Raw genomic sequence first — 16341 nt, 5'->3', positions numbered from 1 at the left:
ATATTTGCTAACTAAGATTCTTCCACTTGCCTTTGTGTAGTTTATTTAATTAAATTTTTAAAAGAATAAAAAATTGATTAAATAAAATAAAAATTGTAATGAAAGAAAAAGGGAGTGGAATAGAGAACAAAAGAATTTTTCTTTTTTTTTAAAAGAGAATAAAAGATTTTTTTTTTTTGATAAAAGAGAACAAAAGATTAAGGAAGGGAGAATCGGTATCCCATCTTATATCTGCCACTCGTCGGCATATTATGGTACCAGGAGAGGAATCGAACTCGAAAACTTACGCTACTAAGTGGAACATGTGTTTACAAGAGAGTGTACGTAGAGAGTAATTACCCTAGGTGTTCGAACTCTCGGAGGCAAAAGGGTATTTTAGTAAATGCGTCAAAACATTGTCGATGGCGTCATTATGCAGACCCTTTCCTGAATGGGTATATAATGTAGGAATTACCGCTGTTTTAGTAGAGGAATCAGCAATCGACTGAAGGCTTTGGAACTTCTGAATAGCATTCGTAATAGTTTCCTTGCGTCAAAGACTCGGAGAGAGAGAGAGTGATGTCGAGGTCATTGGTGCAGCCCATAGGGCAGAAGAGATTGACGAACGTGGCGGTGGTTCGACTGAAAAAGCATGGAATGCGCTTCGAGATCGCCTGCTACAAAAATAAGGTCCTCTCATGGCGTTCTGGAGTGTAAGCCCTCGTTTCCCTCTTCCTCGCTCCTCACCAAAACCCTTTTACCCTTGTTGATTTCATCGGGGCATCTCATTAGGCTTGTCGAGCTTGACCTTTAGTTGAGCTTCTGCTGCTTCTATTTTATGTTCTTCACTTTTGCAGACGTTGGACCGAGAAAACTATCCCCTTTAGTCGGGCCATATGTAAATTGATAAATTGCATTGAATGGTCTTTTTGTTTCAAATTCTCAAAGATAACGCTGTGTTGATCATGGAGATGGGTGTCGATTTGATCCTAATGATGATAGTGTTTCGCAGAGATAGTTGCGAGTATTTCATAGGTTAACTATCCTTAACAAGCATTAGAGTGAAAATGGAACATGGCCACTGTATTGTTTTCAGAAGCTGGGACCAACTGTGGCTATGTAGATACAACTCATGTTTATCCAGGAAAGGATGTAGAGTGCCGTTGTTGCTTTCTTCTTTGATGGTCCTCAGGCAGAATGATTGCTTGGCAACTTATGCTGCTGTTTATGTCTTTACTGTGTTTCTTAGATGCATATTTAGAGGCTAGATGAGAAGAGAGGGAAACAAAAAGAAGAAGAAGAAATGGGTGCCAATTTTGGTCTAAAACAGACTAACCTTATAGAAAGAGTGGCAATGGAGCCAACTACAAATCTGGCAATCATGTATGAAAAAGGATCAAATAGTGAAGATGGATTAGTAACTTTTTCTTTTTTTTTCATATGGTCAAAACAAAATTCTATTGCTTTTAATTTTGTGTGTGTGTGTGTTTTCGTGTTTTTCCTTTTTCTGGTGGGGGGGGGTTCTAATTAGGGAAGGTATAGAACTATTTTCACCCTTTTGTACTTCAATCAAAAGTTGCCACTCCTGCCCTATTTTCTTCATATTGGTCTTTCCATAATGCTTAGCTGTTCATCTTGGATAATAGTAAAGTTGATGAGTCATACAATGAAGTTATGGGAGAGGGTTGTTAAAACCCACCTGAGAAAGGAGACTACTATTTCGGAAAACCAATTTGGTTTTATGCCTGGAAGATCCTCGATATAGGCAATTTTCTTACTTAGGAGACTCATGGAAAGATACAGAGAGGGTAAGAAGGATCTTCATATGGTCTTTATAGAGGAGAGGGACCTATCAGCAATTTTAACTTTGTCCTTACCTGACGCAGGGAAGTATGTGTTAAAAAGACTGGAGGAGCCCGTCATGTGATTAGTAGCTTCAGAGTCTATGATCCAAGGAGTGGAAACCACTGATGCACAATAGGGGTGTCAATAAAGCCCGCTCGGCCCGAACCCGGCCCGATTTTTCAACCCGAAGGGCGGGTTAGGGTTTAGAAATAGCTTGACCCTGGCGGGTCGGGTCGGGTCGGGCTCGGGTTTAGGCCTCGGGTTGAGTCCGGCCCGGCCCGACCCGACCCGACCTTGAATTGTTTATAAGTATATATATATATATATACTTTTATATATACAATATATAGATATATAGATATTTATAAATATTATATTCTTCTTTATACTAACAAAAATAATAAAAAAACTCAAAACCCTTCGAAACCGAAAAGCGATTCACATTTCGCTCTTTCCCTTCTCTTTCCCTGCATCCGCCGTCCCCAAACCCCATCTCTTTCCCTTCCAAATCCCATCTCTTTTTCCTCTGCGATGTCTGGATTAGCCTGGCGATTCACATTTCACTCTTTCCCTTCTCTTTCCCTTCATGAGCCGTCTCCGAACCCCATCTCTTTCCCTCTGCGATGTCTGGATTAGCCTCATCTATCGTTCTCTTTTGGACTTTGGAGGAGAAGGCTGACGGGGAGTCTCCAAAACCCATCTCTTTCCCTCTGGAATGTCTGGATTAGCCTCAGCTATCGCTCTCTTTTGGACTTTGGAGGAGAAGGCCGACAGAGGAGAGCTGCAAGGTGAGTTTCACCCATTAGGTATGTCCGATTGTTCTTCTTGTTCCGTATCTCGCTCTTGGTTCTCTCTCTCGCTCTCTTCTCTTTGCTCTTTCTCCTCTTTTTTTCTTTTTCTTTTCATTGGTCGAACCTAGAAGGGTTAATCGAAGTTTCGAGAGGACCGTTATCGCCTATAAATTTAACGATTTAGACTTCAATTTGTAACTTTTTTTTGCCTGTTTGGCCGTGTTCTTCCCCATTTAACCATGGAAGTAGAAAGAGTAAATCTTCATAAGAAAAGGAAGTGTGGTCGGTAATGCTTCACAAAGATCTTTTCGATTTAATTGCGGAGAGGTTAGGTCTTGCCGATCGATTCAAGTTAGCTGCGTTTGCGTTCTGGAGATCGATTTCGCCTCCTTTCCATCTCTCTGGCTTTGCAAAAACAGGGTGGTGGGCGTTTTTTGGGAATCGCATGGTTATTTTTTTTAAAGTCAAATGGGTGGGTTGTATTAACAGATGAATACCTATTTGTTAGAGGAATCAATGGCAAAATTTTCCAAAATATCCAAAACGTATCGTAAGAGGTGAATGATCCGCTTGAGATCGAGAATTTTGCATGCCTTTTCCAACCCTTTGGCATCATTTGTTGCCTACCACTTGTGTTATAGTTTATGCTGATTCTTAAGTTTTAGATAGCTAAATATATTGTATGAAAGGGATAGTGAAAATTATTCGGTTACCCGATAAGGAAAATCATTCTGTTCGTAGTCTTTGAAACCTCAAAATTTAGCTCTAGATCAAGTGATCAAGATATTTTCTGAAGTGGCTCACCAACCGAATGCATACATATAAATATAGAGTCCTGGTAATGTTCATGAAGCTCATAACCTACACGCTTTTGATTATTGAATAAGATTGGCTTTGCCTTCTTCTAATTCCGTGTGATTCGAATATTGTTGTGAGATCTTGAGGATCGAGTGGGATTCCAATCTAGTTCCGGGAGAGATGCTTGGTCTATATCCTTTTACTTTTCTTCCATTCTTCTTCATTCGTTCACCATCAAATAATCGGTGTTTTGTTTTCTATTCTCTTCTTGTGAATACCCTACTTGTTGCAATTTCAATTTCTCCATTGATTGCATCCGTGATTCCAAGTCGATTTCCAGTTCTACTCTATTTTAAAATCAGATTTGATTTTCTGCTTTCAAATTACTATCTTCATATTATTTGCTGAAAACTGTTGGTGTTTTTGATGCACTTTTGATTCTTGTTTGAACCCATTAAGATCTGCTATTAGTAGTCAATTCTAGAATTCTATTTTAAAGAATCCTATCCCTTATATTTTTATTATGAATTTTTATAGATGTATGTGAATTATTTTATTTAAATTTACAAGTCCCTCTCTCCCTTTCTCTTCTTCCCCTCTTATTCTTCTTCTTTAAAGAATTTCTCGAGTTTTTTTAGATATATTCTTTGATATATATCAATCGGGGTCAAAACAGGGTCAAGACAGGGTCAATCAGGGCCAACCCGACCCTATCGGGTCGGGTCGGGTCGGGCCGGGCAGGTTAGGGAAAACCACGAGTCGGGTCGGGGTTGAGGTTTCTTGACCTCCGCGGGTTGGGTCGGGTCAGGGTTTAGGTTAAGGGCTCTAGGGTCAGGGTCAGGGTCAGGGTTTAGGCAGGCCCGGCCCAACCCGACCCATTGACACCCCTAATGCACAATGACCAGCAAAAGAAATACCTGTACGGGCAAAGAAGGAACCTGAATTGGCAGCAGATGTAGTGGAGGCAACAGAGGTAGTCAACAGACGCCGGAGAGCTTGAAGTTCTTCCTGGGAGAGGCCGATGTCAGTAGTAGGAGTTGGAGCTACACTTTCAGTGTGATTGGCTTTGTTTTTAGGTTTAGCACGACCACGTTTGCTCTCAAAATCAGTAGGCTTCCCATGGAGTTTCCAACACGGAGCCTTAGTATGATATGGTTTGTGGCAATGATCACACTTCACAGGCTCTTTAGCAGTAGCAGTAGCAGAAGTGTCAGTGGTGGAACCAGCAGTCTGTAAGGCTGATCTTTCAACCTTAGGAGTAATCATCATAGCAGCCCTCCTTGTCTCTTTACTGTGTACATAGGAAAAAATTTCCTCCAAAGTGGGGAAGGGAACCCGACCAAGAACCTGTACCCAAATAGGATCATACTCATCATTGAGTCCAGCCAGAAAGTCATAGACCCAAAACTGATCTACATATGTGTGGTAGACAGTAATATCCGCAGCAGTGGTAGGCTGAAACCGAGCATAGTGATCCAGTTGTTGCCATAAGCACTTGAGGGCAGCATAGTACTTTGTGACTGTCATCTCCTTCTGAGTAGTGTTTTGAGGAGTCTTTCTGATCTCATAGACTTGTGCACCATTCCCTGAACGATCATAAGTACCCTTGACAGCAGTCCATATCTGAGTAACAGTGTCAAGGAGAAGATACTGACTAGAGAGGTCAGTTGTCATCGAGTTCAGAACAAAGGACATCACCATTGCATCATTCGCAACCCATTTAGTACGAGCAACACCTTCTTCAATGGGCTGCTTGGTGGTACCAGTAAGGTGTCCAGTGTGTCCCCTACCAGCCACAGTCAGAGATAATGATCTGGCCCAAATCAAGGTTCGAGAACTCTTTATTGGCGAGATCTCGCCGAGTTTCTCGGTTTTTCAAAATCTCGAGTCGAGATCACATACGCATTGTAAAAGTGCATTTTCTCGGCGAGATCTCGGTTTGACATAGGAAAATGCCCATCTAGGTCCTTTACATGAGTGCCAGATCTCGAGAGCTTGCTGGAAATTCTTGGTATATAGACACCTATCTATGCCAGGAACCAAGACAGACAAGACAGACACTTATTTATGCCTAATATCATTTAAGTAAATGCTTTTGTATTTGTATTTCATTTACTTAAGATGTTATTCATAAATAAGAAAATACCCCCCCCATTTGAATCCAATAAAAATAGTTAAAAAATCAAATTCCAAAAGGAAAAAAAGTCAACCCCCCAGTTCAAGAACAAAAACAGGATTTTCGGAGGTAGGTGCAATTTTCAACTTTCTAATGCTGAGGTTTTTCTCAAATCTAAAAATTCCATAAATCTTATTATGGTAAAACATTGCTAAAAACCAAAAGTGCGGTAAAATATTCATTTGTTTTGATGTCCAAAAAATTATTTCCATTCAGAGCGATTTTGACAGCATTCGCGCACACCGAATTAAGTTTGACCGGTACATAACTCTTTCAATATAAATCAGATTTTAGCAATCTTGGACTTGTTGGAAAGCTTTCAAAACAAAGCTTTCCAACAAGTCCAAGATTGCTAAAATCTGATTTATATTGAAAGAGTTATGTACCGGTCAAACTTAATTCGGTGTGCACGAATGCTGTCAAAATCCAGTTGCGTTAGAAAGTTTGAAAATTGCACCTACCGCCGAAAATTCAGTTTTTGTTCTTGAACGGGGGGATTGATTTTTTTTCCTTTTGGAATTTGATTTTTTAACTATTTTTATTGGATTCAAATAGGGGGGTATTTGCTTATTTATGAATAATATCTTAAGTAAATGCAATATCATTTACTTAAATGATATTAGGCATAAATAAGTGTGTTTGTCCTGTGTTTGTCTTGGTTTCTAGCATAAGTAAGTGTCTGTCCTGCTTTCCTACTAACTGAAACTCCTATTTGGACTTAGTTTTTGCAAAATCTGATAGTGTCATTGTGTTTAAATGGCCTAAAATAGGCTGAATACCAAGTTTCAGACCCAAACTAGGTCTAAAACCCACCGAGATGAGGCTTCGAGTCGAGAAAAAAAAAAGTGCAACAACTCGGCGAGATCTCGACTTGACTGATTTCGATTTTTCAAGGGTTCGAGTTGGCACTGAGACCTGAGTTTTTGAACCTTGGCCCAAATTAGGTAATTAGTACCATCAAGCTTGATGGCTGCTGCATAGGGAAGGAAGTCACTCCTGGTCTGATCCCCTCCAGAAGTAGCCGAGGTTATCTCAGAGTCACCCATAGTCAGAAAAATATTGAGCCTTGAGTTGATAAAAAAAATCTGATCTTCAAACACTGCTAGGCAGAAATCGATCTTGAAAAATAAAAATTCTGTTCTTTAAAAAAACTGCAGCAATTTATGTGGGAAACAATAGTCGATTGCAGCAGTATGTTCAGGGAATAAACCCTCAAAAAAACTCCACAAACAGCAGCCCAAAAGTCCAAATCGATAAGGTGTCAGGGTTTTGGGGGACAGTTGAGATCGATAAGGTGAAAAAAAGCTGGAACTTTTGAGGTCTTCAATCAATAAGAATGCAGGTACGATAGATGCTGTCTGAAGTACTGCAAGTGTTGCTCCAAAAAAAAGATCGATCTTTCAAGAGTTATGAGATCGATTTCCAAAGAAGTTGAAGCAGTCCCAAATCGCAGAGAGAGAAATTGCAGCAGCTATCGATCAGTTTTTTTTATTAGGACATTAAAACTGAGGTGGAATAGAGGGCAGCACTCGAACCATAATTGGATCACCTCATTAGTGCTACCCTTGAAGGGATGAGAGAACCAAGAGAAGAGAAAGGAGAGAGAGAGAAGAAATCGATGAAGGGGATGGAGAGAAGTGATCGATGGAGAGGGGAAGGTTTTGAAAACCCTAGATCAGAGAAGAGGGCTCTGATACCATGTTATAAAAATCAGAATTCTGAGAATGCTTGAATGATCCAATATGATCAGCCAAGCCCTTTTATTTATAGATCTTAATATAAAAAATACATGACTAAAATAACCCTGCCATAGCCGACATAGCTAGGCAGATCATAAAACAACATTAAAACATAAAATAAAGCACCCAAATTACCAGAATACCCCCATGGTATTCTGGTTTACATTATTCAACAGTAACTAATATAAGTTCTCTATTTATTTTTTATTTTGAATTTGATTAAGATCATTAGAGGTACTTTTGGGTACATTTCTACATAATCTTGTTAATATTAGCTTCCTCAAACATTACTTTCGTATGTGTTCATGTCCACCTACTTTTGATGCAGCAAGGTAAGCTGATTATACGGGCAGAATTATTTCATAAAATTCATTGCACCTCCTTAGGGGTGCAGCCCGAGGTTGATCCCAGCACAGAGATCTCTGTGTAGCAGAGAGGAGAGATGGCTACTGTCTTTGCTAATTACTCTATTTTTATTTTAATATAGGAAAATATATACTCGGCCTTTTACCTCCCCTTGAGTTTCCCTCTATATTTTTTGAGTCATTTTCCCAAACTTGCAGTATTGTCCTCATTTCGGTTGTTGATGTGGCGAGGCAAAATTTTTTTTTTTAATCAAAACCTTGAATATCAAAATGTTTTCTGGTGGGGGTCCAACCTAATTCGTGGTCATGGTTTGGTGGGGTTTGCAACATTTATTTGAACCCCTAGTTGGCCACTGGTGAGGTGGTGAAAGCAAACTTTCTAATCCTTTTTTTGGTAAATCAGGAGGAAGAAGGGCTTTGATTGATGGTGAAAGCCTGAGAGGAAAAACTTTTGTGTGAATTGACAAGCTGTGTCCCCTGGACACTTCATTTCCCGAGTACCTGTGTTGACATGACATGGGTAAGGGTATGGGATCTATTGCTAGATGTCCCAGAGGTGTCTGTACTGTTTTCTTTTCTGAAAGGAAAAAGAAATAATGGGGCAACAGTGGTATGAAGAAGAATCCAGTAAATTGCATCTATAATGGTTGTCCACATTTAAATTTTATGCTTTTATGATGGACAATGTATTCAAGTACCTATACCTGACTTTCAGACAACAGATTTAAAACTTAGCTCAGTCCCTGTAGCCAAAGTTTTGGTTGTGGGATGGATCCAACTGTTTGACAACAGATACAAACACACCTACACAAACACATATCCAAACCCTTGCAACCCTGTAGACAAGAAGTCGAGAAGGGATTATTATTATTATGTGTTGTTGTAGATATTTGTTTCAACTAAAACCAAAGATAGATTATTATGGATTCTGCTTTTCTCTTTTTTGTATATTTAGTATACCAAAATTCTTGAAAAGGTAACCCTGAAATGCTTCTTTTGTATTTGGTATAGAGAGAAAGATTTGGATGAAGTACTGCAGTCACATACTGTCTATTCTAATGTTTCAAAAGGAGTACTTGCCAAGTCAAAAGATCTGATTGCGGCCTTTGGTACTGATGATCATCCACAGATATGCTTGGAGGTGCTAAAAACTGTCTTCATATGTATTCTTTTGAAATGTTACACTCTTTAAGGACTTTTTTTATGGAAAATTTCATGCTAATTAAAGTGGAATCATTTATGATAACTGATCGTTATGTGGACATCAGATTTTGAAGCAAGGAGAGCTTCAAGTTGCAGGGAAGGAGAGGGAATCTCAGCTGTCAAGTCAATTCCGTGATATTGCTACAATAGTAATGCAGAAGACCATCAATCCAGAAACTCAAAGGCCATATACGATTAGCATGATCGAGCGGCTTATGCATGAAATCCATTTTGCAATTGATCCTCATAACAGCTCAAAGAAACAGGTGATTTTTTGTTTCTAATTTTCCCTTCCTGAAGAAATGAATAACCTTAGTCTTCTTATTTCTTCAAAGTTTGAGCTTTTTGGATCTGGTTAGAAACTTCTTAAACTGGGTTTACTTGGTGCTAATTGTGGTTTGATTTTTGAAAGTATGTATTCTCAGCCTTGAAGGACTCAGAGATGAAGGGATCATGACTATAGTTAACTAATTTGGATCCTTGAATAAATCACAGCGCGGAGAACTTGGATTTAATTTGGTTTGAAATTTCAGTCCAAAGCTGGTTATGACAAATAGTTGGTAATGGAGATCAATTTGGGATCCAAAGTCAGTCTTTTTCAGAAATTCTGCTCCTGCGATTTTCTAAAGATTTCAAAATTTTGGGACTGAATATTTGTTTTATGCCAGGAAGAGCCACGATGGAAGCTATTTACTTACTCAGGAGACTCATGGAAAGGTTTAGTGAGAGCAAGCAGGATCTCCATATGGTCTTTATTGACCTAGAAAAAGCCTACGACAAAGTCCCTAGAGAGCTAATTTAGCATATACTAGAGAAGAGAAGAGTGCCATGTGAATTTGTGGACATAATTAAAGATATTTATGATGGTGTGGTGACTAGCGTAAGAACTATGAGGGACCAAGGTAGTGAATTCCTAATTACTATTGGCTACATCAATGTTCAACCTTAAGCCCTTATCTGTTTGTGCTGATCATGGATGACTTAACCAGAGACATACAAGACGAGGTTCCTTAGTGTATGCTTTTTGTGGACGATATTTTGTTGATAGATGAGACTAAAGCAGAGATTAATGCCAAGTTGGAGTTATGGAGATCTACTTAGGAATCAAAAGGTCTTAAGTTAAGTAGAACAAAGACGGAGTATATGATGTGTAACATTAATCGCATGATGTCGGTAAAGGAGGTGGTCAATATTGAAGAGAGGGAGATTCTTCAAAGTGACTATTTTAGATATTTGGGCTCTACAATGAATAAAGAAGACGATATAGAAGATGATGTAGCAAACTTCTATCATTCGCGGGGCGATTGGTTCTCATCAAATCAATTTTGCAATCTTGCTACATTTATTGCTCTAGGATCTATGGGCTTCCTCACTCCACCATCAAGTCTTTGGAATCCCTTATGTCCCCCTTCCTTTGGAAAGGTTTTGATTCTACAAGATTTCTCCGCCCCATTAGTTAGGCTTCAGTTTGTCTTCCGCTGGAAGGAGGAGGTTTGGGTATTAGAAGGATAAAGGTGGTGAATTCCTCTGGCATTATCAAGCTGATATGGAAGATTGCGTCTAGACAAAGGAGTATTTGGGTGGATTGGATTTACTCGGGCCCTCTTCGATCTGATTCAATTTGGACAGTCTCAGCCTCTTCAGATGCTTCTTGGGTTTGGCGCAAAATCCTATCTAATCGCAAGATCCTATCTAATCACTCTTCTATTCTTGGAGCTATCCATACTTGCATTGGTGATGGAGCATCCACCTCGCTATGGCTAGATCATTGGCACCCTTTGGGAATTCTTCTTCATCAGGTTAGCTCAAGAACTATCTATGGTTCTGGTCTCTCTCGAACCTCTTTGGTGGCTGATATTCTTGATCCGAATGGCTGGTCTCCCCCGTCCTCCTCCAACCCTGCGCTTAATAATATTTGGAATATCTTGCCTTCTATCTCAAGGAGACCCCATAATTGAGGTGATTGTGTTACTTAGCTGCCGAGTTCTTCGGGTTCCTTCAGTTCCAAAGCTGCTTGGGATCACATCCGCTTGCCCCTTGGGAGGAATCTGGTTTGGTTCAAGCACCACATTCCCCGCCATTGCTTTACGACATGGAGAGTTTTTTCTGATTGTCTTCCAACGCAGTCCTTCCTCCGGCACCGGCATATTGCAGTCTCCCCTAGCTGTGACCTTTGTTGGAATGCGGTTGAGGACTCAAACCATCTTTTCTTTGCTTGCCCTTTCTCATCCTCTATATGGAAAGACATCCTCGCAAAATGCTGGCCAAGAAACCGTGGGATTCTTCCTTTTGACAGAGAATGGGTTTGGGTTGATATGACTTTTGGTGGCCACTTCCTCTGTGAGACTGTCGGAAAACTGGCTTTTTATGCTATCATCAATCATATTTGGATGGAACGCAATATCAGGAAATGGATGACCAAATCCCGCTCTCATTAGTAGATTTGGGATTCCATTTCTTTTGAGATTAAAGCTAAACTTAGTTCGGCTCCTCCCTCCACTTGTATTGATACCCCAAGGAACAGACTCATTGTTGTTTCCTGGGGGTTTACCTCTATCTCTCTTTGGGCTTCTGACTCCTCTGTCTGAGTCTATGGCTATTATGTATTTTCTTTTTTTCTTCTCCTCTCCCTCCTAATTTGAAGGCTGCTGTTTTTCTCTTTCTCTTTGGTAATGAATTTTTTATTCACACCCCCCCCCCCAAAAAAAAAGGATGGTTGAAGTGGAGAGGTGCGTCTGGAGTGTTGTGTCATCGGCGTATGACTTTAAAGCTTAAAGGAAAATTCTATAGGATAGTCGTACGGTCAACTATGATGTAAGGGGTGGAATGTTGGGCAGTTAAGAAGCGTCGTATAGATAACTAAATGTAGCAAAGATGATGATGTGAAGCATTCATCTGATATAGCAGCTGGCCCCTCAAAAAGGCATGATCAGTACTTCTCCAAGAAGTACTCTAGAAAGGGAGGCCAGCCCAAGTCTAAGACCAGACCCACTGCCTAGCCTGTCCTGGTTCAGATCCAGTCCTTCCCAGCCAAATCATGGACTCCTGGAGCAGTCAAAATTCTGGCTAGCAGATTCTTTTTGTGTTTTTTCATGCCTTCCCATTATCGGTTTTCAATATCTTGATTGTAGTTCAATGTCTTGGGGACAGATTTCCATGTCTAGGATTGTTATCTATTTTTGGGGAATTCCAATGGGGTTTTGGAATTCCTAGAGTTTCTTTAATATTATTTTGCTGTACTCGAGACTTCCACCTCTATATAATGCAAATCCTGGTTGCTCTCAAAGGCACCCATCGAATTTTACAGCATACTATCTGAGTATTTTCTTGTGCGACTCAAATGGGCTTTGGTGAGGTTCCTACAACAAAGCAACTAGTAGGACTTTAGGCTACCACCTATCTACCTCATCTTCAACTATCATCATCACCATAATCCTCATCATCTCCATCATTCATTTTCATCACCATCGCAGATATTTTATTTTAGATCCGGGTAATATTCTCTTCCAGAATTGGTCTTGGCGTGATAGCCTCCTAGGCTTCACCAGATTAGGATGTTGAGATGGATGTACGTCAAAACTAGGAAGGATAAAATTAGGAATGACCAGATTAGAGCTGACTTGGGAGTTGCCCCGATTCAGGATAAGCTCCAAAAAGTCATTTGAGGTGGCATGGCTATGTTCAACGGAGGTCTTGGGATGCACCAATACGGAAAAGTGATTTGGTTCTGATTGAAGGAGCTAAAAGAGCTAGGGGCAGGCCTAAAATGACCCTTGGAGTAGTAAGGAAAGATTGTATAGTTTAGGCCTTGTCCCAAGTATGATTTCAAATAGAGCTGTTTGGAGGGCTAAGATCCATGTAGCTGACCCCATTTAGGTGGACTATTGATGAGTAGTTGTTGATGCTGTTGTGCTATTTTCTTCTTCTTTTTTCTATTATTCTTATTATTTTGTCTTTGCATTGATCCATGTAGTTGACCCCATTTAGTTGGGATAAGGTTCAATTGTTGTTGTTGCTCTGTGTGTGTGTGTATGTGTACACTACAAGTTGGTTTTTTCATCTTTGTTTCCTTTATTTGAGTTGTAGACATTCGGGTTGAGAAAATCATTTATTTTGCCATAACCAAAATTTCATATGATGTGAAAAAGAGAGGGATAAAGTAGCAACTTGGCAAGTCTGTCCTTGAATATAGTTGTATGACTTGTATCTTCTAAAGACAAACTGGACTAAGGGCATATTTGGCTAATCTTATGGGGCTTCTACTTCTAGGCTTCCAGTAGCCAGCTTCTCATATTTAAAGAGGCAGATCCAAAAGAATTATTTTATTTGGAATCTTTATCGCCTGAAGCACGAGACGCCTAGAAGCCTAGAAGCCTAACAGAGGTGGGGAAGGGTGCAGCTTCTCGAATCCGAATAATCTTTTTGGCTGCACTTTTTTTTTTTAAACCCAGGAAGCTGGCTTCTGTAAGCCAGAAGTAGAAGCCCCATAAGATTAGCCAAATATGCATTATTTGTTAAACAACTCTTTGAAAAACTTTATGAGATCACTCTGGAATTGGTTTCATCTTTTCATATAAAAATGAATTTTATTCCTAAGAGGAGGGTGCATGGAAGGTTGAAAAGCATAGCATATAACTATAACAAGAGGTCTAAGCCAGAAAAACCCACAATTGACTAGTCAGTAGGGTGTTACCCCAAATACAAGGACTGTCTATTAATTCCCACCAGTAAAAAAAAATCCTGCTCTGACCTCAAAATCTTCAAGTATCTCCAGCGTCCACCAAACTGCACTTCCAAATATTAACTAGTCTTCTCTATCACTTGCTGAAAATTAAGTTCCATTTTGGTTTTGACTCAGAGTATGAAACTGATCTAGTTCTTAACGGAGGGAGTTTAAGAAAATGCCCAAAATGTAACTGGATACTCCAGGCGTAACCACAAACTTCTGTGATATCGATATGAGACTCTATGGTTGTTCTTATTAGGTGCTTCAATAGAAGGACTGACCTTTCAAAATTACAGAACCAAGTGGTAATCTTTTTCTTTACTTTTAAATTGATACTGCTATTCTGTAACTGTTTCGAGTAACAGTAAACAACATTTGTCTTCCTGGTGGGACATGCATATCCTATAGGGCCAACTATCACTGGATTTATGTTTCTATCACTACACTGCTTCAAATCCTACTTTTATTGAGATTGCGATTTATCCTGCAGGCACTAGAAGTAATTCAGGAGCTTCAGAAACACTTCCCCATTAAAAGGTCCCCAATGAGATTGCGGCTCACAGTACCTGAAAACCACTTCTCTTCTGTCATGGAGAAGCTCAATTCCTGGAATGGTAACGTTGTTTCAAAGGATGAATCTGGAAATCAGCTACATGTGGTAAGTCAAGGGTATGTGGGCTTTTAAACATTAATCAAATGTGAATGACTTTATGTTCTTCTACCTTTTCGTTAGAGTTCTAGATGTTGTTTGTTTGATGAAAAATAAAAATGAATTGAAAATTCTAGTGGCTGAAGTTGAAGCATCTACTTTCGAAGCAACAGAAAGAAAAGCAATTATTGGAGTGGGAGATTAGTCATTTTCTGTTTCAATATTCCTTGCTTTTAATGCTTTGCTGTAATTATATTTTGTTTGTAACCTGGGGTTTTGTATTTCAACATCCTTGCTCTTAATGTTTTGCTGTAAATTTTTTTCTTCATAACTTGGATATGTTCCGTACTCCACTTGGACCCAGGGCATTGCACTAACTTATCGTAAAAGTAGGTAAAATCCATTAGCAATGCCCAGTCCAGTTTTAAAATTTGGTGTCATTCCGTTCCAAACCTCAGACTGCCAATTCTTTCGCACATGAGTTGGAAAAACAAGGGGTGGTGGGCCTTATTTGTTTGTTGGGGAAGATTATTCATTACGAGACTGGGTGGCTCCTTGCCCTGGCTGTTTTTTTTTTTTTGTTGTTGTTATCTTGGTCTGGCACTTTGCCTATTTTTTGTTATTGTTGTTGTGCTATATCTCTCTTTTCTTCTTCAATAAAATTTTGTTACTTTCACAAAAAAAAAAATGACAACTGCTCTAGCCTTTTCTGCTATATATATATATATATTTATATTTGGCTAGATCATGATTTCTTTTTTCTCTGTTTTCTCATAAAAGAAATGACATTTCATGCCTAATTATTAAGCCTTATTCTTTACAGGTCTGTGAAATGGAACCTGGTAATTTCCGAGATTGTGATGCCTTCTTGAGGAATCTGCAGGGGAAATTGGAAATACTTGCCGTCTCTGTGCATGCAGAGGGGGATGGCCATGTTGATCACTATGATGAACATGAAGACATTCCACCCAGTCTTCCAAAGGAGTCAATTGACACTGTCCCGCAACTGAGTGAGAAAATGCAGAAACAAACCATCTCTACTGGAAATGAGAATGCTGAAGGGGAGGTCAAACAGAACAAGTGTAGTACATGCAATGCAGTAGTTGGAGACGCAAAGCAGTATCGTGACCACTTTAAGAGCGATTGGCACAAGCATAACCTGCGGCGGAAGACGAGACAGCTCCCACCCCTTACTGCTGAGGAATGCATGGCTGACATGGAAGTGGGTGATTTAAAGGCAGATTTGAAGGAGTACTCATTTTGAGATGGAGTCCTGAATTTTGGTTCAAAGACAGTACTAGAAACGTAACTTAAGTACTATAAGTTATAACACAGTTAATATTTGTATAAATCAATTTTGTGCCTAAAACATTACGAGAACTTAACTAGTAAGCTGTATTGAGAGACTGGGTTTGAATACTTACTTCCATGACCTTTTATTTTTTTTATTGTGGATCCCTATTTGCATACAAGGCGAAAGGTTCATTCATGGCCATGGAGAGCCTTCTCTTCGGTCGCCTGTTTTGCCATGTGACCCAAAATTTTATGGATAGGCAGATCTCTAGACCCCTTGCATAGGTGTCAAGTTTTAGTCAATATGGAGTTTACAAGTAGCAAAATAGAGCTTTGAAAATCCAGGACTAAGGTAAGAGTGCATGTAGTTGTCAAAAGTATTGTAGGGATGCATAGACATGCATGAGGATGCATGCTGATAAGGGGGATATTGTGTATGAGTTTGAAATTTGACACATGAATTATCCAAATGTTCCTTGTCTACCCAACAATTGGAATTACTAGATCAACCTGCAACATGATAGAATTAGGGGTCCTATGGAGAAAATCATTTCTTATTTCTTTGGTACCACATTATAACTGTCAAATAAGGTTTTAAACCAGACATCTTCGTGGAGGGGGTATCAAAATGGAACCAAAACCGAATACCAGAACTGTCAGTTTACGATCAAATCGAAATGGTCTGCAAAGAAATGGTGTGGTTTTGATTCCATAGGTTCTCTTCCCCGTTCGACTCGGTTGTAAATAGGAAAACGCTGATGCTAATCAAATAGAAAC

The 16341-nt window shown here is 39.5% G+C and overlaps 1 protein-coding gene across 1 annotated transcript; it reads left to right on the top strand.

Moving 5' to 3' along the window:
• Positions 1–487: 487 nt before the first annotated feature.
• LOC122669391 (ribosome maturation protein SBDS) lies at positions 488–15669 on the top strand. Its single transcript, XM_043866148.1, has 5 exons — positions 488–692; positions 8705–8834; positions 8962–9162; positions 14113–14280; positions 15095–15669. Exons 1-5 carry the CDS (start codon positions 559–561, stop codon positions 15533–15535), a joined length of 1074 nt encoding a protein of 357 aa, XP_043722083.1. The 5' UTR covers positions 488–558; the 3' UTR covers positions 15536–15669.
• The last annotated feature ends 672 nt before the right edge of the window (positions 15670–16341 follow it).

Source organism: Telopea speciosissima, chromosome 7 (assembly GCF_018873765.1).
Source record: "Telopea speciosissima isolate NSW1024214 ecotype Mountain lineage chromosome 7, Tspe_v1, whole genome shotgun sequence".
Classification (NCBI taxonomy): domain Eukaryota; kingdom Viridiplantae; phylum Streptophyta; class Magnoliopsida; order Proteales; family Proteaceae; genus Telopea; species Telopea speciosissima.
This window is presented reverse-complemented; position numbering and strand designations above follow the sequence as displayed.